Genomic DNA, 17,622 nt, shown 5'->3' with positions numbered 1-17,622 from the left:
TGAATTTTTCAGAATCTTGATTCTGTAGAAAAAAGAACTGGCCCTACATCTTATAGCACTCTCTTTATTTGATATATATGACCGATTATTCAATCTCAAACCCGAGCTCAGATGCACCGAGTGAACAGTAAAGAAAAAAAAAATCCCTTTTGTGGTGTAAGATGCTTCTATGTTTGAACTCCGTGCGAAAAAGATAATTTTTTTATTGTCACGGGCTCCTCGAATGTCCAAACTTCATCAAAATTTGTACGGAGATTACACATTTGAGCATCTTGCTTGCAAAAAAGTTCAGTTTTTTTGATTTTGTTTTATTTTTTTAGCGATTTTACTGTTCATCACATCCATATATGGACTTATAAGCATTTGTTTTTTACATTTAACCATCCATAATATTAATAATGTACTTCCTCTGTATTAAAAAAAACTGTAGTTGAGAAGAACTAGTTTAATTCTTATCAACAACAATTATTTAGGAACAAAGAAAGTATGAGATATATATCACATAAAGCATACCATTGAACTCATATTTCAAAGGATTTTTCAATACTATAATTTTTATAGCGTACATCTCATCTACTATTGATCAAAGCGATGGTCAAATCAAATCTTGAAGCACTTTGTATTAGGCCATATGTGTTTGGATGGATGGCATACCATTTTATGCATATCATATGTGTTTGGATGGAGGGCATACCATTATGCATATCCATGATTTATTTCAAAAAAAAGAGAAGAAAAGAAAGGATTGAACAAAACATGCATTGGCTGACTACAAGAAAGATGTAAATCTCGGGGACTTTCCAACATTTCCTCCAGCAAAGAGGAAGGAGACCAAAACAAATCCCGAAACGCAAAATAAATAGACCGGAGGCGCACCCGCCTTCCTCCCGTCCGTCATCACCGCCACCTCCCCGTCCACGGCTCCACCTCCGCGCTCACACCTCCCTTCCCTGTTCCCTCCCGCCCGCCCGGACCCGAGATCCCGCAGCGCCACCCGCCGCCCCGCCCACGCAAGCACCCGCGCGCCTGCCGGCAGCGCAGCCGAAGCAACCCCGACCGCACCTAGCCGGCAGGGCCAGATTCCCTGTGCTCCGGCGGGGCTAGATCTGCGAGATCCCGCCCGCCGATCCCACCTCCCCCGAGGTACAGTCGAGGGCACGAGTTCCTCTTATATCTTCGTCTTTCGCCTCATTTCTGCGATGCTGGAACTTGTTTTGGGTAGTCTGACTCTGGACTTGTGATCCAGTGGTGTAGGCAGCAGCACGCGGTTGCTCTGCATTTGACAGGGACTCAGTAGCTATGTCGCGTGTTTTTTAGGAGTTCTGTGATCTTCCATGGATTAGCTAGCTAGCTGCTCATGGGGGGTCATATCGGGCTTTGCAAGTTAGTATGTGTTTTTATGTTCACGGCCATGCTATTTTTGTTAAATTTCATTTCGGCTCTGATATATGTGAATCTGCGGAATGTTGTGAATTTGGAGGGAAATGCTAACTAATATCACCTCTGTTCCGAATTATAAGACGTTTTGAATATTTCAATATGGACTACATAGTACATACGAACTGAAATGAGAGAACAGACACTCTAAAACACGTCTACATGCATCTGATTAAAAAAATGTTAAAACATATTATAATTTGGAATGAGGGAGTAGTAGTTACTCGGTTTGCAGTGATTAGTTTGCTCATTTTGAATTTTATGTCTTGGACACAGGTGTGCGCAGGGAATCCTTACATGTCACGGCTATAGAGTGATATATATATCTTACCGGTGCTGTTTGTGGTGCTGCTGGTCCTGGTTGGTTTGAGAAGATGCAGAGGAATGGGGTGATGGAATGCAGCGTCTGCCACTCCAAGGTGGTGGCGACCCCCAGGAGCATATCAAGGGCATATGACAAGCACAAGAGCAAGATATCATCCAAACAGCGTGTGCTCAACTTCCTTCTTGTGTCCGGGGACTGCGTCTTGGTCGGCCTTCAGGTATTTCATTAACGCCTGTTTGGATGGGATTGAGAATGTGGCATATGTTTACTGGAAAAATGTAACACTATAATGGGAATCAGAATCCATGTTATGTGCTTCTTCTGATAGAGTATGGATGTATGATTATGTCTTTCTTCTAGTAATTTAGGTTTGCTTGTGCTCTCAATTTGCCAGAGATTTTTTTCTTCTGAATTTCCCAAACACGGCTACCATCTGTGGACTTCATGCTCTAGTGCTGTCATAAGCTCAATTGCTGTTTCCCTTAAAAATGAATTTTCATCAATTTGCCAAAAAGATATATTGGCAGATCCGGCAGCGTTCCACCTAGAGTAAATACTAAATCGGCTTACGACTACCTGTACATTTTTAATGTGGAGTTCGTACAAACATGTAGTCAATCTGTAGCTTGTATCTGATTGCAGACAATTTACAATTTTGCTAATAATTTATTTTGCTCTGCAGCCTATCCTAGTCTTTATGTGCAAGGTTGATGGGAAATTTCAGTTCAGTCCCATCAGTGTTAACTTTTTGACAGAAGTTACAAAAGTTTTCTTTGCTATGATAATGCTAATAATCGAGGTTAGTTCTTGCCGGCCAATATCCTTTCCTCACTCGTTATTTGTGTTTCACTCCTTGTATCTGTATCTGTATACTATCCTGCTATGAACCACCAACTTCTTTAGTGCATCGTTGGCAATACAGGCAACGGTCAATCGAAGTGTTGTAGAAACTAGAATTTCATTTTTTTTTGGCAGAACAGCAGTAATGGATTTATGCATGACAAGGTATTGTGTGTTCTATTGTGTTGAAGGGTTACCTCCCTAATGTTGTTGCTTCTCTATTTGACAGTCTAGAAAACAGAAGGTTGGGGAGAAGTCACTTCTGTCAGTTTCGACCTTTGTACAGGTGATTTATCTTTTAGAACATAGGACGACTAGCACTCTCTTGTTACTGTGCTCAACATGTACACAATTATTGAGGTTACTTCTGTTTCTAATGTTAAACCACACGTAGAATGTTTCTATTTGTTTTCAATTCCTTGGGACAATTGGTGCTCATCTCTTTTGTTGTTTTTATGCCCAACTGACTTGCTTTCAGTTTTCATGCATCTTACTCCCTCTGTCCCAAAATAAGTGACGTAAATTTTGTACTAAGTTAGTACAAATTTTGTACTAAAGCAGCGACACTTATTTTGGGACGGAGGGAGTATTTATTTATTATAGCTCCGTACCTAGTATGGCAACTAACTGTTTCATCTGTCAATTCCTTTTTTTTATAGGCAGCCCGTAACAACGTACTCTTAGCTATTCCCGCTCTACTATACGCCATCAACAACTACTTAAAGTTTATCATGCAGGTAAATGTTCATTGAACTAGCTGAACTCCCATTCTTCTGTGAAATGTACTTGTATTTTCTCCAGTAAATATTTCGGCACTCCTGATATTTACAGAACCTACAGTTATTTTGATGTAGTTTATCAATTTATATGTATAAGACGTATGCATCTTTGATAATTATGTTACAGTGTAACTAATGCTCAACAGAGTCCTCTCGAGAAGGAAATTTTTTGGTCACATGAGGAGAGAGAAAGAGAGAGAGGAGAGGTTCCTTTTTTGCATGCACATGGTAGGCCTAGCAGAAAAAGGAAGGAGAGAGAGAGAGGAGAGAGGCTGACAGGTGGGGTTTGTGTATGCAAAAATAGACACCCCCAAGCGCCCCCCGGGGGGGCTGGGTTTGGCCTGGGATCGCCGGGGCTATTTTTGGCCAAATCCGGCGCAAAACAACGTCCTGGGGGCGCCGCTGGGACGATTTTTCCCTGCCGGCGCTAAAAAAGGCGCTTGGGAGGGCTGGCTGGGGACGCGACTGGAGATGCTCTTATCACCTTCATCTGGGAGGATCAAACCATACATTTTAACTAATGAATTCAAAAAGTCGCTTCAAATTTAATATTCAGCCAGCTGGATTCAAATCAGTTTTGTTGGTAACTTGTATCAACCAAACAGCAGGATTTCTTTTTGGGTGCCAAGTTGTACTCTTGTCCTTCGATGATTTTCTGATAGTTCTTTTAGCTCTGCCTTTTATTTTTGTTTCCTTGTCAAACAACGGAATACTCTAAAGGCAGAAATCTCATAGTAGGAGTACAGATGATGAACAAATCCTAATTTTCTCATTTATCCATTTTTTTGGATTTTTTTCTTGAGTTCGGACATGGAGCCTTTACTGCCTTTATATCATTATATATTGAATCAATGCACACCATGCTATATTTTCTGCTGTACCTTTTAGTATTTCCGTATGACATTGGTTTAATTACAAATATTATATTTTTGTAAAAAGGCTGGGTGCATCCTAGATGCAGAGGCCGGAAGTGATTCTTCTGTTATCTAAAATATCTTCTTATACTTCGGATGCAGTTATACTTCAACCCCTCGACTGTGAAGATGCTAAGCAACCTGAAGGTACTCATTTTTATGTATTACCATATTCTCGAGCTTAGCCATGCAGTGTCTGCGAATACGTGCCTCCATATGTTTGGAAAAATGCAAAATTGTTAATATCATACTTGTTTCTATACAATCCAGGTACTCGTCATAGCTGTACTCCTAAAGTTTATAATGCGAAGGAAATTCTCTATAATTCAGGTGAGGCTGGCATTGCAACTATCCATATATCTTTACTAAATTACAGTTGTATGCTGATTCGTGCTGCTGTGTACACCTGATAATTTCTCTTGTTTAGGTGTTTCTTCTTAAATAGAAAAGGCATTAATGGCTTAGGATGAATATATTTGATTTATTTCCATTTGATACTCTTTTTGGATTTTTCAAGCCATTAGGCAAGTTGCACTTCTTTTGTCAAAGTTTTGTTCTCCCCTTTGCTCACCATATTTCTCATGACCTCTGTAGTACTAATATAAATCAGTTGCTACCAATGATGGTTGCCATTTTCAGCTGCAATCCTGAATTGGCTAAAAATGAACCAGGGTTAATACTGCAACTTCAATTAAATCAAATATAGGAAGAACTAGTGCACACAAGTATGTGTTCTGCAAACACTGTAATTCAAATGCTTTCAGCAATATTGATAAATAACCCCATTCTTTTCTGATAAATAATAGTGGGAAGCCCTTGCCCTGCTGCTTATTGGAATCAGTGTGAATCAACTACGCTCAATGCCCGAGGGCACCAAAACTTTTGGTCTTCCAGTCACCGCAATTGCATACATATACACACTAATATTTGTAAGTTCCTACTGAACTGTTTGATCTTTATATTTATCTTTTTTGTGTTGCTTCAGATGACTAAATCATTATCGGATCCATAGTTCATGCATGTTTATATATGTATGTGACATTGTAGGTTACTGTCCCATCGTTTGCCTCTGTCTACAACGAGTATGCATTAAAAAGTCAGTTCGACACAAACATCTATCTTCAGGTAATTTTGACTAAGGATTGGCTCCCCGCTCTTTCAAATAGTGATAGTCCATGTGCACAATGCCGTACTATGTTCTCTGCCTAAAAACAATAAGTTAGCATTCTTATCATGTCATTTTTATCCTTACCAGTTTGGTGCACTTACATTCAACTGTTTAACATAATATACACTTGCCCCATTCCCACTTTCCTCTGTTTTTTGATTCCTTTCATTCACTCTTAACTGTTTAACATAATATGCAGAATGTGTTTCTGTATGGTTATGGTGCAATTTTTAATCTCCTTGGCATCCTAGGGACCGTCGTATTTCAAGGTAACCATCATATGTGAAAACTTGCTTTCATTGACAACAAATAAGGCTGTTATTCATTAAGACTGTTGTACTATGAAGGTCCAGAGTGTGGCTAGGAGAATAAGATTGTATACAACACTTACTGAGTAGTTTTGAGGTTTTACAAACGGCAGAGGTGTTGTACACAAGCTGGGGTTTCTGTTTTACCTATGAGGTTACAAAGCAGGCAAATAGAATGGCTGTTTAGTGCTTGATATGTTGACCAAAATGTTGTGACGTGAACTATGGTCTATGTGGCTTGAGCATCATTAGGATCTTGCAGAAATATCCTAATTTACGAAGTCAGGAACTTACACCATGTCCTCTTGCGCATTGCGCATTTCATGACTGCTCGTGGTGTCTTGTGTTTTCTTCTGCCTATTGGCTATTGCAGCATTAGCTATGTATAATTTAACTTTGGCCCATATGTTTGCAGGGCCAGAGAGTTTTGATATTCTTCGAGGGCATTCAAGGGCCACTTTTTTCCTCATTTGTAACAATGCCGCGCAAGGAATTCTCTCTTCATTCTTCTTTAAGTATGCAGGTAAAGGATGATCGGCATTTCATTCTCTCATACCATATTATTTTTACCTCTCCTTGGCCCTTCGTTCTGAAATATCCTTTCGTAATCTCATATTTCCATCTGATTAACGGAGATCATACTGCAGACACAATTTTGAAGAAGTACTCATCAACAGTGGCCACAATTTTTACTGGGCTAGCATCTGCTGCATTTTTGGGACATACCTTGACTATTAACTTTCTATTAGGCATCTCAATAGTGTTTATCTCAATGCACCAGGTGATTATTGTTTCTTGTTCTTTAGCTTGTTGTGCCAAGTTGGTCCTTACTCTCAACTGAACTTATATAAGAGCTATTTCTGTTCAGTTTTTCTCGCCACTAGCCAAAGTCAAAGATGACAAACCAGCTGGAACTTTAGAGTTGGGAGATGCACAGAAACATAGGTGAATATTTCTCTTGCCTTGTTTTTCTATTCTGTGAAAGTGTCAAGTAGCAACCTTCAAATTTCTAGTTTCTGGTAGTTGCAAAAGTTCTTGTCTGGTTTCTTCGACATGGTGCTATTCTTACATTAACAAACTGTTTTATTGATTCTCTCTGTTATATTGATGTGCATAATAATTGGTGTTGGCATGCATTTGTATCGTTCACAAATATATCCAAACATATAATCTGATACAAAAAAACTTCTTGGCAGGTCATCTGATTCTTCTTTTGTAAATATGACTGCTGGTGCTGCTGATGATGTAAGTGCTACATCGTTTGACTAAATAAAATCTGGGATAACATTTTTCTGTTATATTTACTTATTTCCTATACTGGCAATTATTTCAGGCAAGCCACATTAGCGACGATAGAAAACCGTTGTTGCCAATCTAACACTATATTTGAGGTGAGTCTCATACTTCTGATTTTCATCTTGAGACAAGTTACTGTTTTACTTTGTAAATCATGCAGTTACAAAGTTCTGAACCTTGAATGCAATAGTTTGGAACTGTTCATTCATGTTGCCACACCACTTCAATTGTTTGTCAGATGAAACAACCAATTTGCTGCATCTAGAGTTTAGCCATTGTAATCAGCGTTTTACATCTTTTGCTTACATCTTCAACATGTAGCCATTGTGGTTGGCATTTGTCAGCCAGTATAGGAAAAGAGTTCAAGGCTGTAAAAGTAGTACCTCTGTTTCTAAATGTAAGACGTTTTGGCAGTTTAAATTGAACTGCTAAAACGTCTTATATTTAGGAACAAGAGGCTGTATGCTTGAACATCCGTTATCAATGGGCCAAACATAACCATAAAGTGATCCCACTGGCTTACGGCAACCTAATAATTTATTATATTGTTTGTCAACAGAAATAACTTTTGTTTTATTATTTGGTCTTATGTTCGGCACACACAACTACAAATCCTTAACATATGAGGCATCTCATTCTCAAGAGTTTTGATGAACCTGTTTCCCTTTTGTCATGCAGGTAGGTATAGAAGAACATTCCTTTTGCCGCGAACCACAAATATTATGTAGGATGGTAGATTAAACCAAACGCTCTTGTAAACTGTAAAAGGAAAGGAACTATTTATGTGTACGAGGCCATCCTATTCTTTCTTTCTTTTTTGACCCCAACTTTTTTGGGGTCGACAACGAGGGGTGGTACATGCTACTTATTCCACACAAATTCACAGATAATACATGATAGTTCTTCTCATGAGCCTTTTGGCTAAACTAAGTGTACTCAGTGTTGTATCAACGGTATAAATCCATTTGTACTTGCCATTATTGAAGGCTGCATATCTGATTTTCCTGACGAGCGCTCAGTGCTTTGCTCAGTATCTGCCCATAAACGTTTCTTGACGGCGTATTCAAGAATTCATCTGATTAACCAATTAACTTGCCGATTAATCCCTGCTCATAGGGTCACCGAATAGCCGATAAACTGAAAAATCATTCGATTAATTGATTAGATGGCTGATTAACTTGCCAAAATCATTTGATTAATTGATTAAATGGCTGATTAACTTGCCAATTGGCCCATTAATCTCCTACTCGCGAGCCAAAAGACAGGTACCAGTTAACGATTCCTCACCAATGCTTGATGCAAACAACAGAAGAGAAAACAATACTATCATCTTATACATGTGCGTGTGTTTCAGAATGAGCATGAACAAATAGAATGCTTCTGGCGACGGGCTACAGGTTTTCTCGCGTGGCAAAGACTGCTACTCAAACATGGCTTGCAAGCTTACGAAGTTCATATCACACATACTGTACATAACTTCCAAAAAAGTAACTCCCTCTATAAAGACCACTAACTATAGTGATCTAAACGCTCTTATACTTCTTTACGGAGGGAGTACAATAGTAGAGGCAACTGGACATGCACGGTGGAAGAAGCACCGGGCAACGGCAACATGTTGACATCATCAGACCACGCCCTGCTGGTCCCGCACGACGGCGTAGTTGATCACGCGGGCGATGGTGCCCATGGACGGCCGGTAGGTTGGGTCGTACTGGAGGCATTGCACTGCGATTCTCCCTAGCTGCAGGGGGAGACAATTCACACGGAACCAGAATTCTCAGGGCTGGTTAGAATTCTCAGGGCTGGTTAGACAGGGAGAGAGACCGACCTTGAGCGCTCCGGTGGCAGGGTACTTGTCGCCGAGCCTCGGGTCGATGCATTCCTGAGCTCTGTCTTCAGTCAGCAGCGGAGACGCCTGCAGGTACATCCATCGATAGGAGCAGGAGGCCCATCAAACTTTGATTGAGAACGGAATGGAAAAAACGCAAATGTGTTTGCCACGGTAACTTTAATTTTGTCTTGCTCAGAAGCTGGTTGGACCCTTTGAGAATGTTGTACATTCCGGCATGATGTATTGTGTGATGGCAGGAAAAGAAGAAAAATACTAAGGGCCAATTCTTTTGATAGCTTTTTTGGGCTTCTAGAATAAGCTGCCCCCTACCCAGCTTATTCTAGAAGGCCAACTAAAAATATTTGATTGGGCTTATAGATTAAGCTGCATAGGGCCGGAAATTGCTTTTGGCTCCCGAGCTCCATGGAGGCTTTTAAATTTGAAACTCAAATTTCATGAAAATTCGTATTTTTATATTTCAAAAAATTCTGAAAAAAATACAGGGATAAGTGAAGGCGTAACACACATGTGTGTAAATTTTCAGAAAAAAATACATTGAAATGAGGGCTGTGCAAAAAAGACAAATCTGAGGCTTTTTTACACATGACACTATTCATCGTTTCAGGCCATGAATTTGTCCTTTTTGTGCAGATCGTATTTCAAGGTATTTCATCCTAAATTTTTGCACACATACACATAACATCCTTCTTTACTTCCATATTTTTTTCAGATTTTTTTGAAACCGAAAAATTTGAATTTTAAATTATTCAAAAATTTCGGCCTCCATGGAGGCCGAGCTCCAAACGTCCGCACTCGCATAGGGCAGCTTATTTCAACTTATTCTAGAAGCTACCAAAAGAACTGACCCTAAGTTACCGGGCATTAAATTCAACTGATATACTGATATTAGGGCCAAGTTTTTTTATGGCTTAAAAAATAAGCTCCCTCTTTGTAGCTTAAAAGGTAAACCGTTTTCATAAATTTACCGAGACTCTAAATTAGTTAGAGTTTTGCTAAAACTCATTCCAATGAGAAACAAATTGGCATCATTCACTTTTTCAATGTAGGGCATCCTTTCTGTTTTTTTTCTTTCCTTTTCTTTTTCTATGTAACAGTTGCAACCTGACCGACACGGCTGCAACTACAACCTGTGATACCCAACTGTAAACGCTTTGTGTTAAGTCTAGTAGTTGCAACCGACCCGACACGACCACAACTGCAAAACGTAAGGCGCGAACGGAATCTGCTTTTTTCCTTTTTTTCTTGTTGTACTAGTTGCAACCGCAGTGACACGGCTGCAACTGCAACCAAGCACACCCAACCGCAACCGCAACGAGCGGGGTGATGGAGGGCATCATTTTTTTTTCTATTTCTATGCAGCAGTCGCAACCTAACCGACATGGCTGCAACTACAACCTGTGGATACCCAACTGTAAACGCTTGTACTAAGGCTAGTAGTTGCAACCGGTCCGATACGACCGCAACTGCAAGACGTAAGGTGCGAACAGAACCTGCTTTTTTCCTTTTTTGTTGTTGTAGTAATTGCAACCGTAGTGACACGGCTGTAACTGCAACCAAGCACACCCAACCGCAACCGCAACAAGCGGGGTGATGGAGGGCATCCTTTTTTTTTTTCTTTTTCTATGTAGCAGTTGCAACCTAACCGACACGGCCGCAACTGCAACCTGTGATACCCAACTGCAAATGCTTGTCCTAAGGCTAGTAGTTGAAACCGACCCCGACACGATCGCAACTGAAAGACGTAAGGTGCGACAACAACCTGTTTTTTTTTTCTTTTTTGTTGTTGTAGTAGTTGCAACCGTAGCGAAAAGGGCCTATTACCCAGGACAAAAAACCCACAAGACAAAAAAAATTGAGCTTTTTTTGGACAAACAAAAGTTGAAAAAAAATCTAACAAACCCATAAAAACCGACAACCAAGGACAAAGAACTAGCAACACAAAACAAAATAACTGGGTTTCTTTTTGTTTATGGGACTGCCACCTCATCCGGACAGGAAAAACTGCCACCTCATCCGATCGAGACCAATTGTTTTCTCAGTCGAATGAGATCCAGGCGCTTCCAATTAGTTATCCCATGATTAGCTTAGAAGCCCCAATAAATAAGAAAGAAAGACGGCTTATTTCTTGAACTGCCAAAAGAACTAACCCTAGAGTTTGTTTGTCAGAAAGAAAATAACCATTAGTCTGCATCAAGTGTCTGTTAATTTTTTTCACCGGTTGATTATTGACAGTTTATCAGCTTGACGAATAGTAGGATGATTATGGGACTGAGAAGCATTGCTCACCCAGTTGACTAGGCTGCGCTGCCCCTGCGGCAACGTACGATCCAGCGGCTTCCTCCCAGTCAAGAGTTCCAGAAGGACAATGCCGAAACTGTACACGTCGCTCTTGTTCGTCATCTGACCACTCATCGCGTACCTGAATGCATTCAGTTCTTTCAGAAACCAAGCAAATTAAGCAATCGACACGTTCGTCAAATTCGAATTCGTAACAGGACGCCGGCGGCGAGCTGGTATGAGATGACAGATGATCGAGGAGGGCGGGGCACGTACTCCGGCGCCTGGTACCCGAAGGAGCCGAGCGTGTGCGTGGAGCGGTTGAGCCGCGCCATGTCGGCGGCCTGGCTGAACATGTTGTAGTCGGCGATCTTGGCCCTCATGCCGTCAAAGAGCAGCACGTTGGTGGAGCGCACGTCCTTGTGGATCACCGGCGGCGACACCTTCTCGTGCAGGTACTCCAGCCCCCTCGCCGCGTCCAGCGCGATCTGCACCCGGTGCTCCCAGCTCAGCACCGGCCTCTCCTCCACTTCCTCCCGCGACCCCACGCCCTCCCTCGGCCCTGCCATATTGGTCCATCCATGGCGTCGTGTGTCAGTGTATTCTATTGTAGCTCAAGGTCGAGAATGGAGGTGGGCTCGTGCGTACCGTGCAGGGCGTCGTGGAGGGTGCCCATGGTGGCGAACTCGTAGACGAGCACGCGGAGGTCGCCGCTTATGGTGTAGCCGAGCAGCCGGACGAAGTTCTCGTGCCGCAGCTTGGACGCCACCGACAGCTGCCGGCGGAAGACGTCGTTGGAGGCGTGCTTGGACTTCTTCTCCAGCTTCTTCACCACGGCGAGCCTCGCGCTCCGCAGCGTCACCTTGTACACCTTGGCGTACGACCCCTCCCCGATCAGCTTCTCCCTGTCGAAGGAGCCGGTCAGCTCGTTCACCTCCCGGAGCGCCACCGCCGGCACCTCGATGGCGCCCGGCTCCTCTTCCGGCGCCGGACCGCCGCCGCGTGATCGTTTCCCCTTCGCTGCACACGACCAAACCAAAATTTATATACTTAGATTACATGCACGGGAAATTACTGGCAGATGGAGCGACCGAAGAACTCTGGATCACTTAATTACCGGGCTCCATGGGGTAGGAGTAGAGGTCGTCGGGCGCCTTCCTCCCGACGCAGGACAGGCAACCGAGGTTGCTGCCATCGGCGAACAGGCTCTTGACGCTCTCCCACCAACTCATCGCCGGCCGGCGGCACACCGCAGAAGAAGAAAGAGAGAGGGGCTAGTGCTGGTGCAGCTTTGAAAGGAAGCTTGAGGCGACTGACTCACTGACTGACTAGTTGTTGCTGTTGTCCGCTCTTGTATCGCACGGAATCTATCGACACCCAGGTGCTGAAATTTTCCTGCCTACCGGCCTGTGGACGACATCGCTGCAAGGAAGCTTACGGCGACATGGGTGGGAAGTAGTGGACGAAGTTCCGAGGCTGGGAAACGGTCGAGCAGGTGATATGTAGGAGTAGAATGTAGTCCAGTCGCTGGGAATAGCTTGACATCTCGCCGCAGATTTCCTCGCGTGCGGGGGACCCGCCCGGGGAACGTACGATTAGTACAGGGCAGTTGGACCGAGACCGAGTCTCCGATGTAGCTAGCTTCATGCACCCCCAATGCCAACGCCACAATGGTTAGCTCGGTCACAGGACCTCACATACCCGCCTGAGACGTCCGGACGGGCTGTCTGCTCCGACGAATTTTGAAGTCCAACCGGACTCTTCATAGGCAGGGTAAGGGCAACTCCAACGGTCGATTCAAACAGACGGCGATTTTATCCGTTTTTTTTGTCCGTTTGGGATGGCCAAACCGACACGAACGTCCGTTTTGACGTTTGGGTCGGCGCATGCGCCCATCGCTGGCTCGACCCATTTTTACCGACGTGCATCAAACATGCATAATTAAACATAAAAGTCGTTCACGAAGGCCAACGAGAGTCCATGCGTTACATTATTTATGAAAAAAAAAAAACCTAGATGTCCTCGCCGGCGGCGGCGAGGTCGGGCTGTGCCGGAGCGGGTGTTAGAGCATATATCTCCATATGTGGTTTTGGTAATTGATGACAATTCTTATGGACTAATGGTTGCCTTAAGTTACATTTATAGGATTTGTCCATAGGCACTTCTTGAAGTCCATCTGTTGGGTTCAAGGAGTTTATATGATGACCAAATTGGTATTCAAGTTATTATCCAAAGAATGGTCATAGAGACGCATGGTTGATCAAGATCTCAGACAAAGAGTAAATCAAGATGATCAACACACAAAGCATACAAGATGTACCGAGAGGGATCAAGTGATCCCATGGTATGGTAAGCATTGTCCATTATGTGTTTGTGTACTAACCCATGGTCTTCGTGAGAGTTCTATGTGGGGGTTAGGTGTGTTTCCATGGGCTTGCGTCAAAGGGAAGATCTCATACAACCCATGAAGTATGACGTCAAGTTGTGATCGTCATCAAGATTGCGATGTGCAAGTTCAAGTGGATCAGCACGAAGATATCATGCTTGAAGCTTGCCGTCCATTGTGGTGGCAATGGACTTGTGAAGATATGCTGAAGAGTGGCTCACCCATAGTGAGTATGGGGGAGCAATCAACTAGTCTTCATCAAGCCAACGCAATCAAGAAAGGTGGTCCATCTTGAGGAAGCCAAGATCATCATCATCTAGCTCAAGAGGACGAGGTGCAAGGTATAAGTTTGCCCTTGATAGGTTTTCTGTTTAGGATAGATTGATGTACTATCAAGGGGGGCTCTCAAGTGAGTAGCTTGATCGTATCGTTCGTTGAGAGCTCAAACCATTTGCATCCTTGCATCATACTTCTTGGTTCTTGTTTGGTGTTTCTCTTTGTGAGTTTTAGAGCTTATGGTCATCTTCGTGACAAGCTCGAGTTCATCGAAAACGGAGTCCATATGCATCTACTATGATGTTTTCGATGTTGGAGTTTTTGCCGGTTCTTCATTCATAGAGGACTCACATCTCTATATCATTGGCATTTTCATATCTGCATGGTCTTAAGATTTCCAACAAGCTCTTGTCGTCCTGAATCCAACAAGCTTGGATTTGCTCGATTCGGAGCTCGTATGCGAAAGCTATGGTTGTTTCAGTGGCGAGCGGTAGTACCGCTGGACCTAGCGGTAGTACCGCTAGAGCTGGCGGTAGTACCGCTGTCCCAGCGGTAGTACCGCCCCTGGCCAGTGGTGGTACCGCTCCAAGTTTTTAGTACCGTCATCTTTGCGGTTGTACTGCGTCGGACATTTTTGCGAAGACTTTCTTGGTGGTGGTTGGCCCGGTAGTATCTTTGCGCTACCATGAGCTCAGCGGTAGTACCACTGCAACCAGCGGTAGTACTGCTGGAGGGTCAGCGGTAGTACCGCTGTAGCCAGCGGTAGTACCGTCGGAGGGTCAGCGGTAGTACCGCTGGAGGGTCAGCGGTGGTACCGCTGGAGCCAGCGGTAGTACCGCTGGGCTCGGGCTGTAAGTGGGGGTAACGGTCTGATTCCTTCCCCCACTATATAATGGGGGTCTTCTTCTCCCTTGGCCTAATCTATCCGTTGAGCTCTTGTTCTACCTCCATTGTTGACATTCTTAGAGCTTGCTTACTCTCAATCCCTCCAATGATTCTTGCTTGTTCTTGAGGGAAAAGAGAGAGGAGATCTAGATCCACATCTCCACCAATCACTTTCTCCTCTATGTGAGGGAAACCCCTTGGATCTAGATCTTGGAGTTCTTTGTGAGCTCCTTGTTCTTCCTCTCATATTTCTCCATAGCTTTCGTTGTTGTTGAGGGATTTGAGTGTGAGGGACTTGACCACTTTGTGTGTTCTTGCCATTGCATTGGTTGCATTGGTTTGAGTTCTCCACGGTGATACGTGGAAGTGAAGTTTGAGAAGCTTATTACCTTTGGTACTTAGTACCCTAGATATTGTTCTCCTTGGATGCTTTGGCGTCCTAGAAGCTTGGTGGTGTCTCGGAGCTCAATCATTATGGTGTGAAGCTCCGGGCAAGCGTCGGGGTCTTCAATTAGGTTGTGGAGATTGCCCCGAGCAATTTGTACGGGTACCGGTAACCGCCCCCAAGGGTTGCCACGTGTACGGGTCCGGTGACCGCCCCCAAGGTTTGCCATTTGTACGGGTTCGGTGACCGCCCTCAAGGGTCCCTTAGTGGAATCACGGCATCTTGCATTGTGCGAGGGCGTGAGGAGTTTACGGTGGCCTTAGTGGCATCTTGGGGAGCATTGTGCCTCCATACCGCTCCAACGGAGATTAGCATCCGCAAGGGTGTGAACTTCGGGATACATCATCGTCTCCGCGTACCTCGGTTATCTCTTACCCGAACCCTTTACTTATGCACTTTACTTTGTGATAGCCATATTGTCTCTTGTCATATATCTTGCTATCACTTAGTTGTTTATCTTGCTTAGCATAAGTTGTTGGTGCACATAGGTGAGCCTAGTTGTTTGAGCTTTTGTGCTTGACATATTAAACGTTAGTTTTATTCTGCATTTGTTCAAGCCTAAACCTTAATTATTTTAAAGCGCTTATTCACCCCTCCTCTAGGCGTCATCCACGTCCTTTCAGCGGGGGCGGACTGTGTCGGCGCGGGGGCGAGGTCGGGTTGTGCCGGAGCGGGGGCGTGTTGTGCCGGCGGTAGCGCAGCACGGACGCGCTCGTTTGCCAGGCGCAACGCCATCTTAGCTTGAAGGTAGGCGGCCTCCTCTGGAAGAAGCGCGCGGGATGGACGCCGAGGGTGTTCTGGAAGAAGCCGGGCGTAGCACGGACGCGCTTGTGCGCCTGGTGCATCGTCCTCTTAGCCTGCAGGTAGGCGACCTCCTTTGGAAGCATCGGGCGGACATAGACGACGAGGTTGTCACCGTTGTCCATGGCTGCTGGGTCGTCGACGAGGAAACAGAGGGGTGACGAGATGGGGACGGGGGAGGGTTCTGGAAGCAGATGGCCGAACCCCACCGCACGCTCGGATTAAAAAAGGCCGACCACGTTCCCTGACGCGTGGGTTTGACGATGGCGGCCGTGATAAATTATATTGACCGCCGTGGTTGGGGGCGGAAACCGAAGGGGCGCGCGGACGCGAAGCGGACGCGTTTTGGCAATGGGTCGGCGCGTTGGGTTATCATTTTTGTCCGCGATGACCCAAACGGACGACTGTAGACGAAATGGATCGCCCCATTGGAGTTGCTCTAAATGTTCGAACTAACCGGCATTCCTTAGGGCAACTCCAACGGGCCGACCCAAACGGACGGCGATTTTGTCTGTTTTTTGTCCGTTTGGATCGGCCAGGCGGACACGGACGTCCGCTTCCGCAAATGTGTTGGCGCATGCGCCCAATGTTGGCTGGACCCATCTTTGCCCGCGTGCGAAAAATATATATAAGTGCATAATTAAACATTAAAAGCCGATCACGAAGGCCGGCGAGAGTCCACGCGTCCGCATTACACTAATTAAACATAAAAAAACTAAAACTACGCCTAGGCGTCGTCGTCGGAGCTGGTGAGGTCGATCAGCGTATGCGCAGGGCTGGTCCAGGGGAACGCCGTGTTCAACAGCTCAGTTGCGTGCGCCGCCATCGTCTGTCCTGCCGGCGCGGGCTGTGCTGGTGGCGGTGGCAGCGCTGCAGCAGCGGTGGCCTGCGCCTCCTCCAACTCCCGTCGTTCCTCCTCCGCCTCCTTCTCCAGCTTCATCAGCCAAAGGTCTTCGGCGCGCTCCGCCCGCAGGTGTTGCGCCCTCCAGTGCGGTGGCGGTGCTGGTGGCGGTGGCGGTGGCAGCGCTGCAGCAGCGGTGGCCTGCGCCTCCTCCAACTCCCGTCGTTCCTCCTTCGCCTCTTTCTCCAGCTCCATCAACCGAAGGCCTTCGACGCGCTTCGTCCATAGGTGTTGCGCCCTCCAGTGCTCGAGGTAGGCTTGCTCCTGCCGCGGTGTCGCACCCAGCCAGATGGGTAGCACACTGACGAACTCGTTAACGATGCCGGTCCACTGGTAGACCTCCCGCGGCTCCGTGGGCTCAGGCTTCGGCGGAGGTGGCACGACGCAGTCGTCGACGACCGACATCGCGATGGCCTCCGCGAGCTGCTGCTGGTATGCCGGCTCCTCGTCGGCCCTACGCCGTGCTTCCTCCTCGCTGTCGTGGAGAACAACTGCCAGCGCCACCTGGTAGGCGGCCTCAGCCTCCTGGTCCTAGTCGCTGACGACAGGCGGGGGCGGCGGAGGGCCTCCTGGCCGCACTTCGCGCATGTCACTACGGCGCTGCTCTTCCTGCTCCACCGCGAACCACATCTCCCAGTTAGGGGAGTCGGCCGCGTACGCAGGGTCGCGCCGCTGCTCCTTCGTCAGCAGACGTCGACGGCGGCTCACCTCCTCCGCATGCACCCGCGCTGA

At 45.6% G+C, this 17,622-nt stretch overlaps 2 protein-coding genes across 2 annotated transcripts; one reads left to right on the top strand and one right to left on the bottom strand.

The window, feature by feature from the left end:
• Nucleotides 1-866: 866 nt before the first annotated feature.
• Nucleotides 867-8,047, top strand: LOC123427087 (CMP-sialic acid transporter 4). The gene is made up of 16 exons (XM_045111040.1): nucleotides 867-1,143; nucleotides 1,714-1,979; nucleotides 2,445-2,561; nucleotides 2,832-2,888; nucleotides 3,262-3,339; nucleotides 4,398-4,442; nucleotides 4,566-4,625; nucleotides 5,102-5,224; nucleotides 5,343-5,420; nucleotides 5,663-5,732; nucleotides 6,187-6,294; nucleotides 6,419-6,552; nucleotides 6,640-6,716; nucleotides 6,968-7,016; nucleotides 7,105-7,162; nucleotides 7,746-8,047. The coding sequence occupies exons 2-15, from the start codon at nucleotides 1,812-1,814 to the stop codon at nucleotides 7,147-7,149; spliced, it is 1,209 nt and encodes a 402-aa protein (XP_044966975.1). The 5' UTR covers nucleotides 867-1,143; nucleotides 1,714-1,811; the 3' UTR covers nucleotides 7,150-7,162; nucleotides 7,746-8,047.
• A 328-nt stretch (nucleotides 8,048-8,375) lies between these two features.
• Nucleotides 8,376-12,676, bottom strand: LOC123427086 (PTI1-like tyrosine-protein kinase 3). The gene is made up of 6 exons (XM_045111039.1): nucleotides 12,314-12,676; nucleotides 11,845-12,216; nucleotides 11,473-11,758; nucleotides 11,206-11,338; nucleotides 8,896-8,982; nucleotides 8,376-8,808 (listed from the first exon to the last, which is right to left on the bottom strand). Exons 1-6 carry the CDS (start codon nucleotides 12,426-12,428, stop codon nucleotides 8,692-8,694), a joined length of 1,110 nt encoding a protein of 369 aa, XP_044966974.1. The 5' UTR covers nucleotides 12,429-12,676; the 3' UTR covers nucleotides 8,376-8,691.
• Nucleotides 12,677-17,622: the final 4,946 nt, after the last annotated feature.

This window comes from Hordeum vulgare, chromosome 2H, assembly GCF_904849725.1.
Source record: "Hordeum vulgare subsp. vulgare chromosome 2H, MorexV3_pseudomolecules_assembly, whole genome shotgun sequence".
Taxonomy (NCBI): Eukaryota; Viridiplantae; Streptophyta; class Magnoliopsida; order Poales; family Poaceae; genus Hordeum; species Hordeum vulgare.
Note: the sequence above shows the minus strand (reverse complement) of the source record. Positions and strands in the feature narration are given on the sequence as shown.